The sequence below is a fragment of the Anas platyrhynchos genome, chromosome 2 (genome assembly GCF_047663525.1).
Source record: "Anas platyrhynchos isolate ZD024472 breed Pekin duck chromosome 2, IASCAAS_PekinDuck_T2T, whole genome shotgun sequence".
Classification (NCBI taxonomy): domain Eukaryota; kingdom Metazoa; phylum Chordata; class Aves; order Anseriformes; family Anatidae; genus Anas; species Anas platyrhynchos.
The window spans coordinates 89,107,920-89,128,968 of NC_092588.1; the positions used below are offsets into that span (position 1 = coordinate 89,107,920).

Consider the following 21,049-nt stretch of genomic DNA (forward strand, 5'->3'; position numbering starts at 1 on the left):
CACTCTGTAGCCATCTTAGGATCAAAATGCTCCTGCAGGATATGTGTATTGAATGCAGGATGGGGATTAGAGGGACAGGGTAAGGAGATGGGAAACAAGAAGGGAGGAGAAGAAAGAAGGTGCATGTACAATGTTAATCCTGTGTGTCATATGATACCATAAACATAACTGGCAATACCCCAGGGAATGCAAAAAGCCTCCTGACTGTGACTCTGCTGTCTCTTACCAGGAAATCCCTCCACTTTTATCTCAACATTTTCTTTAGTAACAAATGCAGTAAATAGTACTTGGTAGTCTGAAGCTCTGGTTGCCCCATCCTTTTAAGAGAATCCATTTTGAAATATTTCAGAGACAACACCAAATACCTCCTTAAATAAATGTCCACCATCACATCACTTCAATGTTGTGTAAAGAAATGCCTGTTGTAAAGATTTATCTGATTTCAAGTAATACTCATTTTCAGAATACTAGCAAATGATTACAATAAAAAAAATGAACTTCTCTTTGTATGCTGCTGCCTCATGTAGATTCTTTCCATGTAATATGGATTCCTGTTGTCTTAACTGCTTTTTCAAATTTTTTGCATACAGTAATCCTTTTTGCAGATCTGTCTCCCAGATTTATGGAGTATATAAAAAATGTGTATCACTTCCTACAACATTACTTATTTTTTTATCAATATTTAGATTAAGTTTCTCATTTTGCAGTCCGTTATTTTGCTTAAACCTTTCACATTCCTCTTCAATTTCTATTAGTCCAAATGGTTTTGCATTATCAGCAAATGGCACATTTTTCCCCTTTGCTGCTTAAAACACTTGTTAATTGGTTTGGCAAGCTGAGAAAGCATGCTTTAGTGGAATAAACACCACATGAGGAAGTAAGTGCTGGCTTCTTCATTTCTGTTTTCTTCATTCTAACATAGGTATTACTTTGAGAAAGCAAAGTAGTCGCACTGTATTTTATCTTAAGATTTTTGAAGACATTTTAAGTACTAAGCACTATTAGCCATGTTATGTATTCATCTTTCTTCATTTCAGCTTGGTAATTTTAGTTGTCACAAACCTAGAACAGGTAGGCCATGAGCTCTCATTTCAGGGCACAGGTAAGCAAGGGCCCGCATTGCAACCTGTTTTGGTCAAAGTGAATGTTAACAGGACGGTGACACAGCACTGCCATTTATTGTTCTGCCTCATTGAAGCTTTCTTGTAACATGTTGCAGGCCTCAGCTCTGTGGTTTACTTCCATTAAAATGAGGGTGGCTAGTTTAAAGAGCTTAAGTGGTGGCACACTGTTCACTTGGACCGGGCTAGGTGAGGGGCTGCTCCTATGAATAGTTCAGCTGACAGCCTGGTGAACATGGCAACTTAAAGCAGAGTGTTGGTGATGAGCAGTTGACGGCAAAATGGTATTAGTAATGTTTTCCATTAGCACAGCTGGTGCCAAAGAGAATGTTTGTCCTTCATTCCTGTTCCTACAATGCTCTAAAATGAACTGCTAACAAATGTGGAGTGCAGTGCCAGAAGCTACAGGAGTCAAACGATTTGGCACTCCTAAATAACTGTTGGCTGCTCAATTCTCACTCGAGGTGCAGGACGAATATCATCACAGCACTATCTCCTAAGGAAAATGCTCAGTAATGCTTCTGCTGCTCTGACATTCATTCCTCCGTGAGATCCAGACTGCCCACTCAGTCAGGCAGCACTGAATTCACTCACGTTGGTAGGATGCATTTTGGCAACCAAATGTATACCAAAAATAAAACAAACTATGCAAAATAAACAAACAAATAAAAACCAAACTAAAATATGAACAACAACAACAACAACAAAAGATAAATCCATAGTGGGAGTGCATTGCTTCAGCTAGTACAGTGTTATTTGCATATGCTTTTTAGTGTCTTTTCCCTCAGAATGAAGGGAAGTTTGAGAGTGAAGTATTTTTGCAATCATCCATGCAAATCATCCACAGACAATAGCAATGGCATGCAGAAAGAATGGAATTAAATTTGGAAAAATTCTCAGATATGGGTCTCACCATCGTAATAAAAGTATCTTGTTAGGAGGATACTGTTTACTATACATTACCCTCAGAAAATAAACTTGAGGCAGAATTCCACTTCTTTGTTTAAAAGGCAAAATTTGTGTTTTGTTTTTCCTCCTGGATAAGTTTTGTTGTTGTTGTTGTTGTCAGACTGGAAGTTCAAAGACATTCTGACATTCAAGTCAGGGTGCACGTGCACATGTGCCTCGAGAGGCTTTGGACTTTATTTTCCACAGGTGGAGAACTGCTGGCAACAAATGTGGGGGGAGAAAAAGCAGCCAGCAAGATTTGCTCAAAAAATAATAATGTTAAAAATGGATGCATTTGGTGTTCCATTTACAGGGCTTCAGGTCTTCAAGGCATTTGGTGTTGCATTTACCTGCCTTTGGGGTGTTGTCCTAGAGTCCAACTCTCAAAGTTTCCCCCAGCAGTCAGGATGGGTGGAAACTGATCTAAACGTAAAAGCTGGTGTGTGTGTTTCTTCTTCGGGCCTCCTCTGGTTCTGCTGCGCGATGGATGGAAGCCTAAATGGTAACCGCAGCAGAGCAGCAGTAACAGCCCCAGGAAGAGCTGTTCTCCCCCGCCTGCAGACCCCATAAAACTCCCGGCGGCGTTGCTGGCGGCTCTCTGCCCCTCGCTGTGGAAACCGCGGCCCCCGGCGCTGCGAGGCGGTGGGGGGACGCCGTGCCCGCCCCCCCGGCCGCCGCACACGCCTCGCATTTCCTCCCCGTTCGCTCCGGGAGAGGAGAAGGGAGGGCAGGGGAAGGGAGGGCAGGGCAGGGAGGCCGGCAGGGCCCGCCCCCGCCCGCAGCTCCGCCGCAGCCCTGCGGGGTGGCTCCGGGCCCGCCGGGGGACGCGCCCCCCACCCGGGGCCGGCGGCGGGGGCGCCGGATAAAGCGGTGCCGGGCCCCGACGGGACGGGACGGGACGGGACGGGCAGGGCCCGGGGGGGCCATGGCGAGCCCCTTGCAGCCGCAGCAGGAGCTGACGGCCCCCGGCGAGCAGCGGCTGCTCTGGGGGAGCGGCGCGGCGGGGGCGAAGCGGCAGCCGTCGGGGGAGCGGGCGGAGGGGCTGCTGCTGCTGGAGCTGCGCCGCTGCCCACGGCCGCCGGCCCCCGGCGCGGAGCGGGAGGAAGAGGAGGATGAGGAAGACGAGGAGGAGGAGGACGAGGAGGAGGAGGAGGCGGCGGCCGGCCCGGGCTGCTGCCCCAAGTGCAAGAAGCGGGTGCAGTTCGCCGACTCGCTGGGGCTGAGCCTGGCCAGCGTCAAGCACTTCAGCGACACCGAGGAGCCGCTGGTGCCGCCCGCCGCCCTGTCCCGCCTGCAGAGCCCGCACGTCGAGCCGAAGGAGCCCGGAGCGGCCCCGGGGCTGCCCTGCGGCGGGGCCCTGCTGCTGGAGCCCGACTTCCCCGACGGGGGGGCGCCCTCGGCAGAGCGGCTGCGGCGGCAGCGGGTGTGCCTGGAGCGGCTCTGCCCGCCCGCCTCGGCCGCCGGCGTGCGGGGCACGGTGCAGGTGCTGCCGAGCGGCGGCCCCGCCGAGGTGACGGTGCGATACACCTTCAACGAGTGGCTCTCCTTCATGGACGCCCCGGCGGAGCCCCTGCCCCCCGCCACCACCAGCACCACCACCGGCACCACCAACCCCGCTGTCGAGGCGCCGGCCGAGCGCTACGGCTTCACCCTGTGCGTGCCGCCGAGCCCGGGGGAGGGCTCGGCCCTGCACTTCGCTGTCCGCTACCGCAGCCAGCAGGGCGAGTACTGGGACAACAACCAGGGCCGCAACTACACGCTGCGATGGTGCCGCCGCCACCCCGACGGCGGCCCCGGCACTGACGGGACGGGGCGGGAGGGGGGCACCTGAGGGGGAACCGGGGCCGCCGTGGCTTTCGGGGTCGTTTTTTATCACGTTTTGGAGGGTGTGAGGGGACTGAGTGGCGTGTGGTTTGGTGCTGGTCTTGGAGAGGTATTATTTTATTTCTTTTTTTTTTCCTCGACGTTGTTTTTTGAGGCTTCGATTCGGGCTTCACCGCACCTGCCTGCTCGCCGGAGCGCCCGAGTGACAGGAGCCTTAACGCAGCGCCCCGCTTCCCCTGCTCGCACGGCCGCGTTGGGCCTCACCTCGTTGGCATTATTTTTCCAGTCCAGCGGTCTCCACCACAATACGATGCTCCCCAGCGAGGGCCCCTGATAACTTCAGCGCCTGCCCCACCTTGGCCGTGCCCCCAGCCTCAGAGCTGGGTGCGGGTCGGGGCTGCCCTGGCTTTTGTCACTCAGCGGGCTCTGATAGCGCTCACAGCCTTCCCCAGGCTTGGGTGCGGATCCCTGCGTGCGCCTGGCTAATAGCAGCCAACGGGGACTGCTGCAAAAGTGTTTTTGCTTAAAATAGGCCGCTCGCTGCTTCTCACACAACTGACGGGCCTAAAAACGGGGCAAGGGAGGAGTTAAAAATGTTTGCAGATACTGAGTCTGTCAGGAGAACTTTGATAACAACACCGTTGAGTAATGTAAAGTAAAAGATGGTGCCTGTCTCGCACACATTTCTGTATTTTCATATTTGGGGAGCAGTGACTGAATTGGATGACCTTCTCACTGAGGAGTGACAATGTGATACGGAGAGGGTGTCCTCACTAATGAATGAAAGCAAATGCTTTAGTTCAGCTCTCCTTATGTTACATTTTGCACTGCATTTCTCAAGTATTTTTAATTTATTCAGCTTATTTTGCTGTGCCTTTTCTAATATTTGTATGTTGTTGGGAAGGGGGCTTGTGTGCACCGCAGCGCTGGACACTTACCTGATTTCCTCTTCACTCTTGCATTGCAAGCCCGGAGGTGGACTGCCACTGGTGTCCCAAGCCCTGAAACTAAGTAAAACGTGCCAATGCAGATGGGTTTGTATGAATAAAAACTTGTAAAAAAGCTTCTAAAAAGCCCACTGATATAGATCTTTTTTCTGTATCTTCGGCCAGCAGGATGTAACCAGATAGTTCGCAGCTCCCCAGCCTGGTCGTGCCCAGGCCCTAACGCGCTGCAAGTTGCAGCTCCTGCAGTGGGGACGGAGCTGTTGGGGCACCTCGCATTGACCACGAAGTCTCACCATAATCATGAATGCTGGCAGCTGACAGGCAGCGTTTGGGACGGGGGTCCTGCCAGAGCCATGCGGCATGCTCTCCGAACAGGCGTCTTGTGAGAGCTGTCCTGGGAGGAAGCTTTGCTAGCACAGATGGACAACAAGAAGGTTTTGGTAGAGTTTTTTTTATGGCTCCTCTGCAGCTTGACTTGCCTTACTTTGACAATAATTTTTTGATGGAAAAAAAAAAAAGAAGTAGATATTGTCAGGGTGCAGAAAAAGCTTTGACCTTTGGATGTGTATTCTTTAGCAAGGCCTTCAGTGATTATCCTCATTTTTAAAACAGAACATGCTGTGAGTTTTCTCAGATCTTCATTTCCTCTGAAGATACAAAACATTTTAAAGCCCATTCTATGTGCCTTAGGAAAATTTGCACCTCTATAAAATTCCCCCTACTTATACAATAGGTGCTCAGATGACCTGCCCTCTCAGTGAGCTGGCACAGAATCAGAGGTGGTGGAAGCAGAAGAAATTATGTGAAAGAGAGGGAACTTCAGCCTGCAGTCCCTGCAGTTTTGCTAACACGTGCTGAATCTGGAAACGCAGCCTGCCCTTCCCCTCCTTGAAGAAAACATACATAAACCGTAGATTATGGCATAAGAGTACAGCCGAATATAAGGTGGTGTTTAATTCCTCCAGAAGCCGTCTTGGTAGTAGAGCAGTACCTGTATCTGTGCTCAGTATCACTGCTTTAAAAATGCACAAAGTAGAAGCTCTGTGCATGCAAACAGAAGCTCTTAGCTGCTGCTTTCCAAGTTCCATGTAAACTCTCTCCAAAAGTATGGAAGCTATTTAAGGAAGAATAGACAACTCTGTTACTGCCGCACAGAAGTTTGTTTTAGAATAGTGCATTATCAGATTACAGGGCTTTGCATGGAATAATATGCTGTGAATTAGCCTTTCTTCAGATAGTGGTATCAATGAAATAATGTGCTTTTAAGCTGGCACGTGTTGGTAATGGTATTAAGATAGATTCTTCACTTAAGTACAATGTAATACTTTGAACTTCTGGGACCCATTCCTTTTTCTGTGTTTTGTTTATTAATTGCTTCAGAGAAGAAGGAAATTTCACCAAAAAAGGGCGGGCTGGAGTGCTCTCTCCTTAAACAGGATTTAAACGAGTAGCCATATTCTGATTTCTGTATCTGGGCAGAGGTAGACGGAAGAATTATAGCTAGTTGCAGTTATTTATAGCGGTAGAAACATTCTCTGTTGTACACAGTACACTTCTGTACTTTTAAGATTTTATATAAGCAGAGATTTCCAAAGCAGGTTTCAAAGACCGCTTGCACACAGTTCTCTGTATTTTCATTGGTGAAGTTACTGGGGGCTATGGAAATGCAAGGCTTTACCAAAATTACATTGGGCATTGTGTAAAAATCAGAAGTAGAACATGTATGTACTGAATGCTAGCAACCCTGAATAGCCAAATACAGGGCTGCTGCTCGATGTTGTAGGTCAAGATATATAGCATATAACTTTATTCTCAAAGAAATACATTCAAACTGAATTAGTTCTAATTATATAAAATGAAAAAGCCCAACAGAGTAAAATGTGAAGAGAAACACATTTTCTGTTTGGTTGCATTACTGTTCATGGAATATTTTATAGAGACTCAGTGCATAGCTTCTGGAGAATGTACTCACAAACACCCTCCCTACCCCGACTTAAGAAATAAAAAAGATAAAGATTTGTTAGCACTCTTGGAAGAACTCCAGCTCTACAGATTTTCAGTTTATGCGGATTTATATATATATTTTTTTTTCTTTTTTTTTTTTTTTTCCCCCATGCCCTTAAGGGCATAACAGAGAGATAGACGTCAAAGGATTTTATAAGTATGAATAAACCCCAAAAGTTTAAAACAATTGAACCTCTATACTGGGTAACTGTGAAGGACATCAAAGTTAAAAGTCCTTTAAGCATTTCTTTGCAGCTTATAATAACGTTTAAATTAAGATTGAAATGATTTCAGAAAAGGACTGTGAAGTTAAATTTACTTTGGCATCATGAAGAACTACAAACTTGCATGCAAACTACTTGTGTCTAATTTAAAGCTGGGGCTTTCAGTCAGAACTTGAAAAGTCTGGCTTCTGCTCCCATTGACTTCCTGGGATCTGGATTCAGCCCAAAGTATTGCACGAAGGTAGGGGAAATGATGGAGGTTTAATTGTCTGTTCTGTTCAGACACTTGTGTTTTAGGGTTAGCATAACATGGCACTGTGATGAATGTTCATCTGTCAGAGTTCAAAATCTGTTCTCTGGGCTTGGCAGTAATTAAATCACCTTAATTGTTTTTTATGACTCTATTAAAGAGAGGGAAAATTACTTGCCTTGGATTAGCATATTTCCAAAGACTGGTATAAATATTTATGTGGTGTACTCTTTCAGTAGAAAGCCTGAGCATTCTTCACAGGTCTCCATAGTTCTCTCCCTCCGAACATAGAAGAACAGTCATCTGAATGCACGTCTTGCCATCACTTCCCATTGCCCCTGCAAGGCTTCAGTAGTTAGTGGGCTTAAACCGCAAAAAAGGAAAGAAGTTTAGAAAGAAGCAGCTCTTACAACACACTGATGGTAGTTAATTCTCTGTGTAAACGGCAGAATTCTTTGAAGAAGCATACGTCTGTGAAAGAGGTTTGAGAGTTCCTGTCCTTTTTTTATCATGAAATTGTAGAAAATTACAGGACTAGAGAAATTACTGGTTTCTCTCTTTTTTTTTTTTTTTCTTTTTCTACTTCCACATTAAGGGTTTGTGCACATACTTTCTTTCTAAAATACTGACAAAAGATAAAGCAAGAATATAAACTTTTGTTAAAAGAACTACACACATTCACTTTTTTTTTTTTTTTTAAATAAATGTTATCAAGCAAAACATTCCTACAGTATGAAATAATGTTGCCCATGTTAAGAACCAGGGAACGAAGCAATCAGTGTAATCATGACTTCAGTGATGCCAGGATTTTACTGTAAATTATTATGGAAAACTGCGGAAAACAGCCAACACATAACTCCTCATGACTTTACTTACATATATACACGTATGTGTATACAGTCCGTACTGGACACCTAGAGAGACACACTTACAGTGCATTACAAGAAATAAGTTGAGGGGCTGATGTTTCTCTGTAAAATTATTTTTTCTTCAACCTGTTGATATTAGAAGGTAAAAGTAACGCTTTTAAAGCTTGGAAACTTGGTGAAGTTTCATACAGAAATCCCTTTCCTACATGTTAATAGTAAGTTAAAATCCTTGGCCTATTTCATCATCAGATGTGAAGTGTTCACATGCTGCTCTCCTGGGAGGCTTTACTTCAGAAGAACTTTCTTGCTGATATATCTATTACGCATTTTGAAACTGAGCTTTCAAGTGCAGTAAAATCTAGTGAGAAATTGTAACACAACAGGCATGCCTCTCCTTTAAACAGCTATTAATGTTGAATGAAGTATTCTTTTTGCCTTTTGGAGAGCTGTTTCCAGGTTTATATTGTAAAATACATCACAAACCAGTATATGTAGATAGTCAAATTTTGGCACACACTACTGAGGTAAATAGCTTGCTAAACTGTTGAGATCACAGACAGACTAACGTTTCAGTATAACACAAAAACAAGTTTTTTTTTTTGTTGTTTTGTTTTGTGTTATTTTTTTTTAAAGCATTGCAGCTTTAATAGATATTTATTGAGCTGCCTGCCTTCTCTTATAAAGAAAAAGGATATTCCTTTTATAACAGTTAACACTCTACATAAATCACGGGACCATTCCTTTGTGTTCGATCTATTCCCGTTGTTTACACTGCTTTGACAACATCCAGTAAAACTACTGACAGAGTGCCAAGACAGAGATTTAATGAGTACTGCAACGTAAACTCTGCTGCTGGAGCAGGGAAGGTGCAGCAGTTAAGGGCACAGAAACCACGAGGTTGGGCCAAAGTGCCATCTCCCCAGCACGCTGCCTCCACCAGTGACAGTGTGAGTAAGCCAAAAAAAGAGCAAGGATAGGGCAAGTGCATGTGAATGTGAAACAGGAGGTGTCCCAGCCTACAACTATTTCTGCTCTGTGCTTCCTAAGCCAGGTGAGGTTTCTGAGTATTTTCCTTCCATAGCTTGTAGGATTTCAAAAGTAAAGCATTGATAAGCTGTTTTTACACAGAGCTGGGTACATTATGACAAAAAAAAAAAAAAAAAAAAGACATTAGGAAAAGACAAAATAATATTTCCAGTTATCTTCCAATCCCATACAGCTGACAGGCCGGTAACTAACACTAATGGGGAGTGCACTACATGCGTGTTGGTGAGGAAAGGAAACAGATCTGGCCAAAACAGGGAATAGACATCTAAAATGCAGTGATTACGTGGGATTTGGGGAGTATACCATTTACGTGTACTAATACCTTTGCATTTGTGTTTACAAGTCGGATAGTATTATAGAGGCTTTGGGTCCTTCGCAGCAGAAATTTCTCAAGTTACTTCTAGTAAGTGATATATAAATACTGTATGGTAAGCTGACGGTTAATTTGGAATAAGAACTAAATTTTCCTTGACTGAGTAAGCGAACTGTCTTAACCTCTGCACTACAGATTGGGGAAAGAGGAAAGTACAGAATCTGGATCTCATTTTAATTTTTCTTGATGGGTTTCTGTAGAATGTATCCTGAAGACTACCAGTGCTCCTTTACGGGTACTGATAGCTAAGAGAGAACCTGAGCGGTAACCTTGAGACAAAAAAGCAGGAACAGATGGCACAAATTAGGAGCACAGCAGTGTTTTATCTACCCTCAAAACTTAACAAAATAATTTTCAGGCTTTAACATAGAAATAATCTCCTTCATACTTTTAAGGCAATTAATAAGAAACTTCATATTCACATGACTGCATGCCTGTATGACAACATGTAACGTCTACAGCTGTATTATTAGCAGAAACTGAACAATAAAGATCTTCGATAGGTACTAGTATTTTGAAAGAAATGACCATGCATGTAAAAGGACTCTATTTGCCCCCCCCCCTTTTTTTTAACATACCCCAAAAACTGAGATTTAAAAAGTAAAAACGTTACAGATGCAATCATTCCTCTTCATACATTAGGACTACACTGTTTGCAAGGATGTTTATTTTGTTTCCTAGCACACATTCTCCAATCCTGATTTGGTACGTAATGCTGCCAGTAACAAAGCTGTTTTAAAGAAAGATTTTGCACGTATTGTGGATGGCCAAGTTTCTTAGAGTGTAAAACTGGCATTGCTTCCAAGCCTGTGTTCTCTAAACATGCAAGATGTTATTACATTTATTCGAGTTCACTGGAAGCTTAAATAATAACCTTTCCTCTCCTACACTTCCACCCATTAACTTAAGCACACTGAATTTTCCAGTTATGAAGTTCTCATTTTAGAATGAGAATCTTACATATTTTACTTATCAAAATAATTAAATTCCATTTTAATAAAAAATGGATATACTGTACTTTTTTTTTTTTTTAAGTGAGAATGGAGACTAAATTTGTAGTCTCTGGTCATCGTAGTATCTTATTCTGTATGCTATATAGTTAATGGAATGCATTACTGTACATTTCTACATAACTACAAAATTATAAAGGATACTTTAAATGGCTGTGAGGACTGGGAGTTTGCTCTAAGATACTTTGTCTATCCTCTGCATGAATAATATTGCCATAGCACCGGCAATGCAAAACAGTAGAAGGTCTAAACAAAGATGAATTTGGGGAAGCAAGAAAAGTAAAAGGTTTTTAAAGGCCACGGTGTCATGGAACTAGTTTTGACTTTCTGCTTCTGTTTAAAATGACAATGACCACAACAACAAAGAAACCCCCTGGAAGTGCTATTAAAAAGCTTTGTACTGATTATTTTTTCTTCAAGTTTCTAATAGAAAACAAATATAAGCCCAGAAGTGACTTGAACAGAACCCATATAAAATATAGCTTTTTTTCAAAAAAAAAAAAAAATGTATTTTCTTAAAAGTGGTGATTAATCTACAGATTTAAAAAGAAGCAAAAAAGCTATCCTGAGTGTTCCACTTCTGCTGGGTAAAAGCTTACTTCCAATTCCTGATCTAGAGCACTCGAGTTATTTTCATAGGTAGTTTTTTTGTTTTTTTTTTCTACTGAATCCAGGAATTTTGTTAAAAAGGGAAATCTTGCATGAAGTGATTTGGTACTTTATGCTAATAGCTTTACCTCAAAAAAAAAAAAAAAAAAGGAGTCAGTGGTGAAAATGTATTTTAGAGCTCTCAAGCTGCAAGTCTTACATTCTCTCATATACAATACTACCTATTCCTTGTTGCAGCTAAGGTGAGACACATTGTTAACTCTTGTTAACTCATTGTTAACTCATTGTTAACTCTCAAACTGAAGAAACAAGTGCAACTTTTCTGTCAACTCCTGAAATATCAAGGAATGTTCTTGCTCTGTTCATACCATACGGTTTTAATATTTAAAATGAACTATGTATTTACTGATTTAATTCAGATGCTGTACATTTTTAAATGAAATAGGATAAGTAAGAATTTACTCTTAGTAACTGAATGAAGGGTTTTAAATCTAACATATCTTTCGTACAAAATGAGAGAAAAGGTCAGCAGCAGGAGAACATATCCAGTTACAGGTAGTTTAATGAACTTTTATTGCCAAATTAGGACAGGAACTATTTTATCACATAGGACATACAAGCAAACAGATTTCAAGACTACCTTACATGCTATTGTAAATCACAGCAATACATTTTAGAATGTGTGAAACATAAGAAAATAGCACTTTGGTTGCCAAAAACTGAGTCTCTCAGACATTTCTTCTGCTGAACAGAAAAGCTCAGACATGCAGTGACGTTATGCATCTGTATGTGGCACTGTAAGATGCTGAAGATGGTCCAGTGTTGCTTCAGGATCAGTCTTCTCATAGCTATGTGTTTCCTGGACTCTCGATAACCAATTTCTGCGTGGAATACAGTTGGCCAATAGTAACCTGAAATCAAATCAAAATATTAGAAAAAAAGGAAAGTAAACATATATAATTTTAATTTAAACTTCACAAAGGAGATTAAAAACTAACCATGAAGTGAGTAGCCCATGTATTATGCTTTTTCATAATGATATTTTCCTATAAGCATTTTTTCTAAATAATATTTTTCATCGCCCTAGGCCATAAGAAAAATAATGAATATGTAAAATAGCTGCATATATAAGATCTTGAAATAATGACGTTGAGGGATACTGCTCAAAGGCACACATTAACATTAGAAATCACTACAGAAGAAAAGCATACAGCCTGCATATTCAGAAAAATGAAAAGAAGGATAAAATAAAAAAACTAACAAAAAAAGATATTATCAGCAGGTATTTCTGATTACGTCTTTGGGTGGAGAGTCTAGGTATAAATTGCATGGTAGGGTCCTGTTTTCCAGCTCATTTGGAACCCTGATTTCTTTGCCTCACAAATGGTGAAAAGTTACCTGTACAGTTAGTTCAGCAGGAACATTTTACACATGTTGGAACTAACCACAAGAGGTTATTCACACTTCATGTATTTGTATTTTCCAGTGAGATGAGGAAATGAAAAATAACAAAAATGCAACACTGATGTTGTTTTGATTCCTCCTGTCCTTTTCTAGCCTGCATCGTAACATTGGTAAATTGTAGCTGGCAACAACAGCAGTCACACACAGCTCTTTGCTCAGCAGTTGAGATATGGAAGGAAGAAGTTTCATGCAAGTAGGCTAACATAAGGAGAAGACAACATTTATTTTAAAAGTATAAAATTTGGAGTTGAATTTTTAATACTGATCATGCCATTTCTTGCCCCTAACTCTCTCCTCAAGGCCTGGGTACACAGCAGCTCTGTGTCCTTTTCACTGAAAATGTTATATTTAATTAAGGAAGTAGGACAAAAAAGGCAGGTGCTTAATTACATGAAGCAGAATATATGTAGCAGAACTTAATACTACACTAACTTTACTTTCTCTCAAAATAGAAAAAAATACTGAAATATTTTTTTCAGCATTTTTCATTTCCTATGTTTGAGGGGAAAAAATCCTGGCAGCTCTTAAATTTTCTCATACATGCCCATGCTCACATAAATGTAGATAATATTGCCTTTTAGGAAATGAGCTATTTAATCTTGATTAACAGCCTTGTCTGAAACATGTAACACATTGATTTTAATCTTGAAATACTCATTAGGAGGGAGCACGTATCAGCCATTCTTAAAGGAACAGCAGTTCTCCTTGCCAGCAAATAATCCACTCCTCAGGCACTCAGAGCTAAGTCAGTAACAGCATACGGGCAATTCTGAGTATTTCTGAAATTCCTGATGTAGTATGCTGCGTAGTGAGCATTTAAAACAAAGGCCACACATAACCATGTCATGTGTTACCAACAGAAATTTTAAGCTGTCACCAAGCGTCACCAAACGGAACTCGCTGCTTCGGGGCTACGCGGCAGGCTATATATACTTCACTTGCTGCCTTACCACAAACCATGCTGGAGTGCTTGATTTTTGTCCTCTGTGTGTTTTGGACCCCAAAGAATCTTTACACCGTTCCCACACAGCGCAGCAAGTTTAAAGGGAGGCTCAGGGAGATTACAGAAATGCTGAAACCTGAATTGCCATTTTTTCTCCACCCACCAGGGAGAGGGATGAGGCTGAGTACGTGACTTCTCAGTCAGTCACACTCAGCCAGGGCACGTGGCTTTGTAGGAGAAAGATGAAAGCTGCTGTTTTTTCTCTCCTCGTGCCAAGAGGCGGTGTTATGTACCGCTGTACCCTTTGACTTGAACACAATAAAGTCACAGATGTGTGTGTTGAGCTGTTTCCTTAACAAACCACAGGTTTGCACACATTTCAGAGTGTACAGCCAGTAACGCTGTGCCCTTCTGTCTTTGCTAGTCTGCTGCAGCTGACATGCTCTATTGCCTCACTTCCAGAAGCTATTCCATAACATTTTAAGCTGAACTTTGAAACTTAAGTTTTTTCTTTTTTTAAACCGCTGGCCTCAAATTTCTTAAATTATGATCGAGCTTTTTGCTGTTTCCCATGCACTTCAGACAAAACAAATACATGTTCCATTTATAGCTGTTGAAAAATTCGCAGCTATAAACATCAACTGCATCAGCAGAAAGACGGCAGCAGTACTGACACACGGACATTCATTAACTCTCTGAATCGAAATAACATTCCAAGCACGCCCTCACGGAAGTTAAGTCTAAAGGAAGCTTTCAAACAGCAAGCATCACCGGGATCATTCTCCCAAAGCTTTCAAAGAGTTAAGTAGCTATCAGTGTTCTTACCTCACCATGCATGCGCATTTAGTTTATACACAGCATGCCATTTACTCTTCTGGCAGATGGCTGGAAGCCAGCACAGAGGTCAGTGTCACAGCATTTTCATTAATCACAGGAAACTGTTGTGGAAAAAGGGTCTAGCATTTGCTCGGCAACCTTGTTGCCCATAATTTTATTTACCTCTGTAAGGTAATGGTGCAATTTGATTCCGCAGGAAAGAATGCACGATAAAGAACCACTCTGTCATCAGGAAGAGACAATCAATAGAAGTATAAAGCTGCTTTTCAGATCTTACTGAATGACTTCTATGTCAGGATGAGTCTGTACTTGATGATTCAATTCTGTCTGCAGAATTCTCTACTTTAAAAATAAGCATGACGCGTCCAGGTCTCAAAACCTGACCATTTATCCTTGTTTAAAGTTTTAGTATTATTCTATACAGTCCTTTTTTCCCTTGTGGATGTGAGAAAGTTAATCTTGCCTTCCACCTGAACTCGGGACAAGCCATGTTTTCAGAAGGAAATTTGTCAGTGGACGTAAGCGAGGCAACAAATGGGGAAAAAGAAGTTACTGAACAGTCAGCACTGATTCATTCTGTAGCACAGCTGTTCTCCGCTTCTTATTTGGTGTTTGTGCATTTGCTTACAAACAAGTGCTTTCCCTTGCTCGTGGCTGGCAGCAGTGACCCCAGGAAGAAACTAAGCTATTTCATGCCATCTTCCATGGCCAGCTCTGCCATACCGCTACATCGGGTCTGAGCCCCAGAGGCTGCCCTCCTGTCTGACAAAGCCAGGGGCTTAGATATTGCAGACCCACTGCCACCGCTTGCTATGTACTGATGGGATCTTCTTCAGCTTTTAAAGGTATGTGGCACATCTGGTGGCATGAAGATTTTAGTTTGCTGCTCAGAGCTGAGCGAGAAGGGACTGCTTAATATTTTTGCAGCTCTGAAAACAAGGTGACCAGGTTTTATTTATTTATTTATTTATTTATTTATTTATTTATTTCTGATTTGCCTCAGTCCTGTTAGAGGGCATGGTTCTACTCTGAAAAGTACGGTGGCATCTTTCCTTGACAGCTCTGTCTATATTCAAAATGTCTGTCCACTTTAATAACCAGTACCACATTTTGTCCTCCTTAGGGCAAAAGTGGCCAGGTGCCTATTTTTTCCCCATGTAATTGACAGAAACGTAATTGAGTGGTAAATAAACTGTGAGTACTAACAAATCCTGCTGAGCCAGCAGAACAAGATATTTCTTCTCATTGTCCCCAAACTACTCATCATTATCTTCCTGCCAAACCTAACAGCCTCCCAGCCACTAGCTAGCTGCTTGCGTCAGCTGTCACTGACAAATTTCAATCAGAAAGCCCTAAAACCACTCAGGGAATTTGCTACGGAGCAGATCTGAGCAAGGGTAACATCCAACAGGAAGAGGCAGCGTACAGCCATGGTGTACAGCCACGCGGGGGGCTCTGAAGAAGGATGGCCACAGCATCAGGAAACAAATTCAGAGTCAAAACAACAAGAAATCTGGTTTATAATCTCTTAGTAGGACTGACACCTAAGAACGGAAAACACCAATTTAGGTCTCAAACCTTGACAGCATCTTAGCACCTTGCACAGCTGGATGTTGACATACCTTGACTGAGTTTCCCAGCACGCAGAAAACATCATCCTCCTAATTGCAATCACGTATGCTTTCATGTAAATTAATGCAATATGACTACAGACACTTACAACGGTATTTTTTACCGTCCCTTTCTAAGCAAAATCAACATAAGATTTGTATGGGAATCAAACAGAGTGCTCAATGGAGCAAAAGATAAAGTATTTTCTCCTAATGATGTTTTGGATGTTTGTTAATCTCTCTGCTTGCAGCATAATTAAGTTCCAAATCTCCCCATAGAAACTTTATTTTCTATTGTGTGTTTGTTTAAACCAACTGTTAATCAAGTGATGAGACGGTGCCCAGAGAAACTAACCTTGCATGCTTCCCATGTGGTTTGCCTTCTCTGTCCCTTCTATGCATCACCCCATTTGTAAAAACAAACAAAAAAATTAACAGGATTTATTTAATAATTCTCCCTCATTTAAAAAGTTTCCGAAGTAATCTCTCAGGAGCAATATTCTGCCCACAAAGGCAAACCAGCCCCAGGTTTTCACACCCTTTATTTTGTGTGATAGACAAAAGCAGGAGCAGCCTAACAGGAGATGGCAACAACACTCTTGCTCTGCGTAGAATCGTGTTATCAGTAAAGACAAGGTCTGAACACGTGAAAGTGCCACCACAGCACAGGAATGTGAAAGCATCATAAGCAAGCAATCCCTTTAGCTCTCAATTATTTAAAAATCAATTTCCTGAGAGAGTCATTATGGAAGCAGTAAAAAAACATTTATTATTTTTTTAAAGAAACGTAGATGGTAACTAAAGTTAATGTACCACAGATGGCTTTGCATATTAAACACATTTATATATATATATATATATATATATATATATATAGGCTATTTCATATATGTGTACATACACACGCACACACGCATATGTATAAAACAATCTCCACATAAACATAGCAATCTTCTCTCGTTGGTTTCACATTTGCTTGTAGGGAAGAAATAGTTCCTTTACTACACCCAGGAATCACACCAGCGTTTTCATGGTTATTAGGGAAAGAAAGAAAGTCCTGTTTATTAATGTACCTATATCATGTACACACATGTTAAATCAGCTTGGTTCATCTTGTTGCACCTGAGAAGTTGACAGGTTTATCTTACAGGCACACTGATGAACCTCAGCAAGGAAGAAAAGCCACTGACGACTCCACTGTCATACCACATATACTGCTGGTGATCCTGGCCTCTAACACCATACGAAGAACTCGTCCTTTCCTGTTTTCTTGCAGCACAATTATAAAATGTGTATTAAGTGAATACTGACAAGAACAGAAATGTATGAGAATAATGATTATTTGTAAGAGCCAGCCAGTGTTGTAAGTTGTTTACCTACTATCTTATCTGTTGGACAATGTCTACCAATTTGCAATCCTATTGCAAATGTTAGTAAGTGGATATTATTGTAATTACAAAGAATTCTCTTTTTTTTTCCATGCCTGAAATCAGATGTTATGCACAACACACTTTATCATAAATATTTTCCATATTAACTAAAGACATTTTAATGGCTTTTATATAAATATAGACAGTAATTTCTGATGACTTTGTAATGCAATAATAAATACACCAATGTGGCTCGTAGTAATTAAACCCAAACAGCAAACCAAAACCTCATCAATAACTGTTCGGTGCTTTACCAAATCTTTGTGTTGATGTTAAATGCTGTAGCAGCAGACTTATTTATTTTTGCTTAGGAAAGAGTGATGAAAAAACTGCATTTGGCTCCTTAAAGACAGTTTAAACACAGGTTCTTTACAGCTCAGTTCTTCTGAGCTGGAATCAGTATAGAATAAATTATATGATGTTGGAGACATTTCTTTTCATTTTCGGTGATTCCACTTGTTCTAGGAATGGGAAAGAAAGCGAAAGGAAGCATGGTGCTAAGAAGTTAGAGATGTTGTATATTCTGCTTTTGCCTGTGTTTTACAAGTGCTGTTTTCTTTGTTCCTTTGAGCCAAAACATCTTCTACAGCCAGTGCTACATGAAGCTTTTGAAAAGGCAGGAAAATAACTACCATTTGTTCAATTTTCAATAAAGAAGGCATGAAGTAAACTATCTAACAGGCAAGAATTTCTCTGGAAGTTATTTCTCTTCATATTGATAAATTATGTAGTTTTGCTAGAACCATAAGCACAATTGGCAGGATTTTATTCAGCCCATCACACATAATATTTATTTAGTGCTTTTATTAATCTGTTCTGGGGGTCCCCCCAAAGAGATACTTTTCAGCAGAGAATCATATCTAATCCAGCAGTGATTAACACAAAATACTGTGTGCATATGTACATATGTACACAGAAGTGTATGATGAACTGCAGTTGCAAGGTACTCTTCTTTTTAGATGCTATTTCTTACTAAAAAGAGGATTTATTATTATTTTTATATATATATTTTTTTATAAATTACACAGACCTGCTACTATCCTTACAAGACAAAGTGGACATGACAGACATGGCCTTTGCTCCAAATAGCTACACACTTAATATAGCTTGAAATAACAAGTAAGGGTCCTAAAAAGAAAGGAAAACATTGGAATGACAAGTAGGCAAGATCATGTGCTCCTTCAGTAAAGTCACACTGTTTCACTTCTCTGATTTCCTCCAAGCCTCTTGGCCTGCAGGAAAAGTGTAGGTGACAGGCAAAATGCCATCTTAAAAGCACGTGGGGCAATACCACAGGTGGCAGGAGCAGCAGCCAGCTGCAAAGGGGTAAGAAAAGGGGGAAGAGGCATCCCTCTACTGCTGCAAAGGTGACCCTCTGTGGATTGCAGAGTGGGTCACAGGAGTGCAAGCAGCAACTGAGCTGGGGTTGAAACAGCCAGGTGCAAGTTTGAGACGACATGCACCCAAGGAAGAAACAGATCTGCACGCTGACCTGGAGATAGCTTGCTGACCCTGAAAGATCTCTGCTTGCTTTCCACGTACTGGCAATCGCTGGGCACACACCTCTCCTCTTCCTATTTGTTGCCTGCTATCATACTTCAGCATCTTGCCTTATCTCTCTTGTTTATATATGAAACCTCCACCTCCACAGAGAAGATCAAACTCTCCAGAAAGCTAAGTGCAGAAGCAGCAGCTTTTCTAGAGTCAGTGCCATGTGGGTAAGGGGAAGAAACTTAATATAGCCTGAGTTCTTCTGAACATAGCATGCAGAACAGAAAACTCACTTGGCTAAGATACTGAGCGTGGCAAGACAAGGTATACAAAACATTGGTACTTGAAAATACAGAGAGCTAGACAAAGACCTGGATAACACCGAGTGTGGGGTAACAGGTACTCTGGCAATGCTGACACATTTGGTATGGAAATGCCTGAGCCATACACAGAGAATCCTGTGTTTTATAGCAGCTGCATAAGCAAAATTAGCCAAAGTCAGTGGGAGTGCCTACCGTACTTTTCTGATTAGTATCATACAACAGCCACTTTATCAAAATACATATTTTGCACTATATCCAGTAAAATACTGTATTTTGTTAATGGCCTTTGAGTCGCAAGAATGTTTAAAAAAATACATTTTTATCTCCCATTGGTGCTTTATTTTGGGAGGTGAAAGATGCAGTAAAGCTGCCGAATTTTTACATGAATGTGGATCAGCCACAGTTTAATTATTTGCTGCTTATTATCATACATGTCTGCTTCAAGGCTTCATATTGTCCTCACATAACTTGTTAGTGCTGGTTACAGGATCGCACCAGGTACACTGCATTTTGTAAAGCTGACAGATGCTTTAGTACCTTTTCAAAGTCTTTCAACATTTTGAAAAAAAAAAAAAGAAAAAGTCAATCCTATACCCGATACACTTTCCCAAGACCTAAGGCACATAAAACCCCTTTTTCTGCCCTTCAAGAAAACTAAAGCTTTGATAAAACCAAGAATTAAACTCATTTTTACAAAACAAACAACTTACTTTAATATTCCCACATCTTTCTCTGCACTGATCCTACCTTACACATACCTCAGACATAACTACTGAGCTTATCTGTGCGCACATTCAAATGATATAATTAAACTTGAAAGAGCTGAATTTATCTTTAGAAAATATATTCCTATTTCCAAGATAAATTTTCTGTTGGATGCTTTGGATTTAATCTCTATCTTCACACAGAAAGTAGCACCTCATCTATTTAAATATTTACTTGTCAAGTCCCTATTGCTGAGGCTAATCCAGCACTTAGCTGATCTGTAAATGTATTAGGAAAGGAATAAGAGCTTTTATTTTTCTGCATTAACACGACTTCCTTTTTTGGCAAAATTCTAACATATTACTAAACTACAGTCATCTGTTCCTGACAGAATCACAAAGATAATTTCCTTGTTTATCTGACTCTCTCTGATGGAAGATATCCAAAGGTTTTTTTTTTTTTTTCTTGTTCAGCTGTCATTTGCATTTTAGTACCTCCAAATTCAAATCCCACACCTGAATGTGACCTGCACTTCAAAGAGTTTTTTTTTTTAATGGAAGAGTTACAACGGAAGCTGTATAAAGCACACAACTTCCTGGCTTCCATATCCTCAGGGGACCAGAAGTGGTCCCTCTAGCTCTTGGGAATCAACGACTTCAGTATTTGGAAATTCAGCTGGAAAAAGCATTGTCTGGACCATCTGAACTCTTCAACCCCCTGAGCAGGGAACAGATGAGAAGTACGTTGATATTTTAGGGCTAAGGATGGATTTGCCAAATTTCAGCTGAGGTTTGTGACTGTGTGTTACCACTGTATAAAGACTGTAGCATGGACAACCTGAGACAAATTCTCAGGTTTGGTTCAGTTTCCAAACACCTGAGACAAAAAAATGCCATTAGGCAGCCTCAGCAGAGGCCGTAGTTGCAAAGTGAGGGAACTACTCCCTCACCCCAGAAGATGCTGCAGGTGAAGGTGTGGAGACTGCAGTCCTCCTGCACCTTTCACCAGCCAGCACCAGGC

At 41.4% G+C, this 21,049-nt stretch overlaps 2 protein-coding genes across 3 annotated transcripts in view; one reads left to right on the top strand and one right to left on the bottom strand.

The window, feature by feature from the left end:
• Nucleotides 1-2,822: 2,822 nt before the first annotated feature.
• Nucleotides 2,823-4,971, top strand: PPP1R3G (protein phosphatase 1 regulatory subunit 3G). Its single transcript, XM_038173802.2, has one exon. The coding sequence runs from the start codon at nucleotides 2,995-2,997 to the stop codon at nucleotides 3,898-3,900; it is 906 nt and encodes a 301-aa protein (XP_038029730.2). The 5' UTR covers nucleotides 2,823-2,994; the 3' UTR covers nucleotides 3,901-4,971.
• Nucleotides 4,972-11,770: 6,799 nt separating this feature from the next.
• LYRM4 (LYR motif containing 4) overlaps nucleotides 11,771-21,049 on the bottom strand; it is a 90,915-nt gene continuing 81,636 nt past the window's right edge. For both annotated transcript variants that reach the window (XR_005263153.2, XM_027451617.2), the window contains one exon: nucleotides 11,771-12,137. Coding sequence is in view for 1 of the 2 variants with exons in the window: in XM_027451617.2 (XP_027307418.1) it covers nucleotides 12,075-12,137 (63 nt within the window). In the remaining variant the exon portion in view is untranslated. The remainder of the gene's footprint in view (nucleotides 12,138-21,049) is intronic.

Bases quoted from the DNA above. Each gene is read 5' to 3' on its own strand.
- PPP1R3G (XM_038173802.2), top strand. From the start codon at position 2,995: ATGGCGAGCCCCTTGCAGCCGCAGCAGGAGCTGACGGCCCCCGGCGAG.